This window comes from Drosophila nasuta, chromosome 2R (genome assembly GCF_023558535.2).
Source record: "Drosophila nasuta strain 15112-1781.00 chromosome 2R, ASM2355853v1, whole genome shotgun sequence".
NCBI classification, from domain to species: Eukaryota; Metazoa; Arthropoda; class Insecta; order Diptera; family Drosophilidae; genus Drosophila; species Drosophila nasuta.
This window is the reverse complement of record NC_083456.1, coordinates 18,285,673-18,287,728: the sequence shown is the minus strand read 5'-3', so window position 1 is coordinate 18,287,728 and position 2,056 is coordinate 18,285,673. Positions and strand designations below refer to the sequence as shown.

The 2,056-nt window shown below is 44.1% G+C and overlaps 1 protein-coding gene across 1 annotated transcript; it reads left to right on the top strand.

Annotated features, from left to right (window-relative positions):
- The first annotated feature begins 236 nt into the window (after positions 1 to 236).
- On the top strand, positions 237 to 801 carry LOC132786961 (uncharacterized). The gene has a single exon (XM_060793768.1). It carries the CDS (start codon positions 274 to 276, stop codon positions 745 to 747), a length of 474 nt encoding a protein of 157 aa, XP_060649751.1. The 5' UTR covers positions 237 to 273; the 3' UTR covers positions 748 to 801.
- Positions 802 to 2,056: the final 1,255 nt, after the last annotated feature.

Genomic DNA, 2,056 nt, shown 5'->3' with positions numbered 1-2,056 from the left:
AATGTGAAATGCGTGCCAGCGAATAAATACATACTCAAAAATAATACTTAATATTCAAATGTGCTGCTGCTGCTGCTGTTGCTGCTGCGTTGAATTGAAATCAAAACAAGTGCGGGCCATTTGATTTGTTTATTGTTTGACAGTGTTTTCGTCTGGTTCTGGTTCAAAGCCAAAGGTTATCTCGTTGTTGATAACGAGCCGCAAGTCACGGCACGAGCACTTCATCAATGTTTTCCAGCTCATTCGTCAGTTTGAATTGTAAGCGAAGCGAATATGAAATTTCTGCTCATAGTTGTGTTCTGCGGTGTTGCTGCTGTGGTGAATGCGTCGCCCAACTCCCTGCTGAGTCGCCTACTCCACCGACAAACAACAACAACAACAACGTCAACAACTGCTGCTCCGCGTCAAGAAATCTTTACGAACAACAATGTGCCCGAAGTGCCAGCTGGCTGCATTGCTCACTACTCGTGCAGCAAGAAACTGACGACGGTGCCGAATCCCCGACCCTGCCTCAAGTACTGCCTGAAGCGCATCGAGTGTCCCGACAAGCCGGTGCAACGTGGCAAGGCCAACGAGTGCGTCGAAGTCGATGCCACCAAAGCGCTGGCCGACTTTGAGTCGACCACAGTCAGCAGCAACGATGTGGATGCCACCACCCAAAAGATCATGGAGGTGGCCATGATAGACTTCCCCTGCCAGCCGGGTTATTTGCCCGACAGTCGTGGACGTTGTCGTGAAATTTGGTAACTTTATGTTGCATATAAATGTTTGTTGTGAGTTGCTAATAAAAATAAAACTAAAAAATAAACATTATGAATGAATGTGTCTGACATAGCGAAGGCGTGTTGCTGTCCAACTACAAGTTAGAAAAAACAAATTGCTAATTTGCACGTAAATAACTCAATTTGATGCGCCGAGTGGGCGATAAAAAGTACAAGTATTTAAATTAACAAAATGACAAAAGAGGCGTAGACAAACAACATGTCAGAGACAAATGCAGCCAGCCAGACAGCCATCACGTGATTAACGCACATTTCGACCAAGAATTCCCTTCTCCCCTTTCTCCACTCTCGATGTTGTTAATATGATGCGCACCCAGCTCAAAGGCCAACCCCATAGACAAACCTCAATCGCAAGCCAGCAAAGCAAAGCAACCAAAAAAACCCATGAGATTCGGCTGGCTTCTGGCAAAAGTGAAATTTTTATGTGTCTTCGTCATGTTAATTGTTGTTTGGCTTTTGACGAGTTCATTTCTGTTGTTCTTTCTCGGCAGTTGCTTTTCTCACTCTTGTTGTTGGTGGTTAGTGTGGTTGTTATAAGTCATAATTTGCGCGCTTATAAAACTCACAATTTTTGTGCATAAGTCAAGCCAAAAAACGCAACTAACTTTATTAACTGACTGCGCAGTCAGCGCCAAGTTTGAGTTCATTTGAGCTCATTCTTTTTGTTTTCTTGATTTCCGTTTCCGGCGCCAACTTTAGTTCAACTTCAGCGCCGCCTTAGCTGCTGTTTCTGCCTCAGCTGCTGCTTATGGTAATCAGCTCATACCAGCAAATTCTTTCCTTCCCCCCTCTCTCTCTCTGTCTCCCAACCACGCCCCTTGGCACGTTGACTAGCCCACCTGTGTTGTGTGTGTCGGGAGACCTGGCGTGGCATTTGGAAATTAAACCGCACACGGCCCTTAAAATTTTATAACTTAATTTTTGTTGCACAGTTTTCCCAGTTTTTCTCTCTCTTTATTTCGCCTCTTTTTTTGTTGCTCTTGTTTCTGTTGTTGTTGTTGGCTTTGGCATTTTTGTGAACTTTTTGATTTGATTTTCGCCTTCTGCCGTACTCACACTCACTTTTATTATTTGGTAGTTGCGTTGGCTGTCTTCCACACACACACACACACACACATACACTCACTCGCTTTTGGGATTGCCACGTGACCTGCTTTCTGCCGGGAATTGGCCATGCGAATTACAATAATAAACTTGTGAAATTTATTTTATACAGGAAAATACTTTTGCCGCGCTGATAAGCTTGATCTATAGTCAACAGCCATTTTGAATGG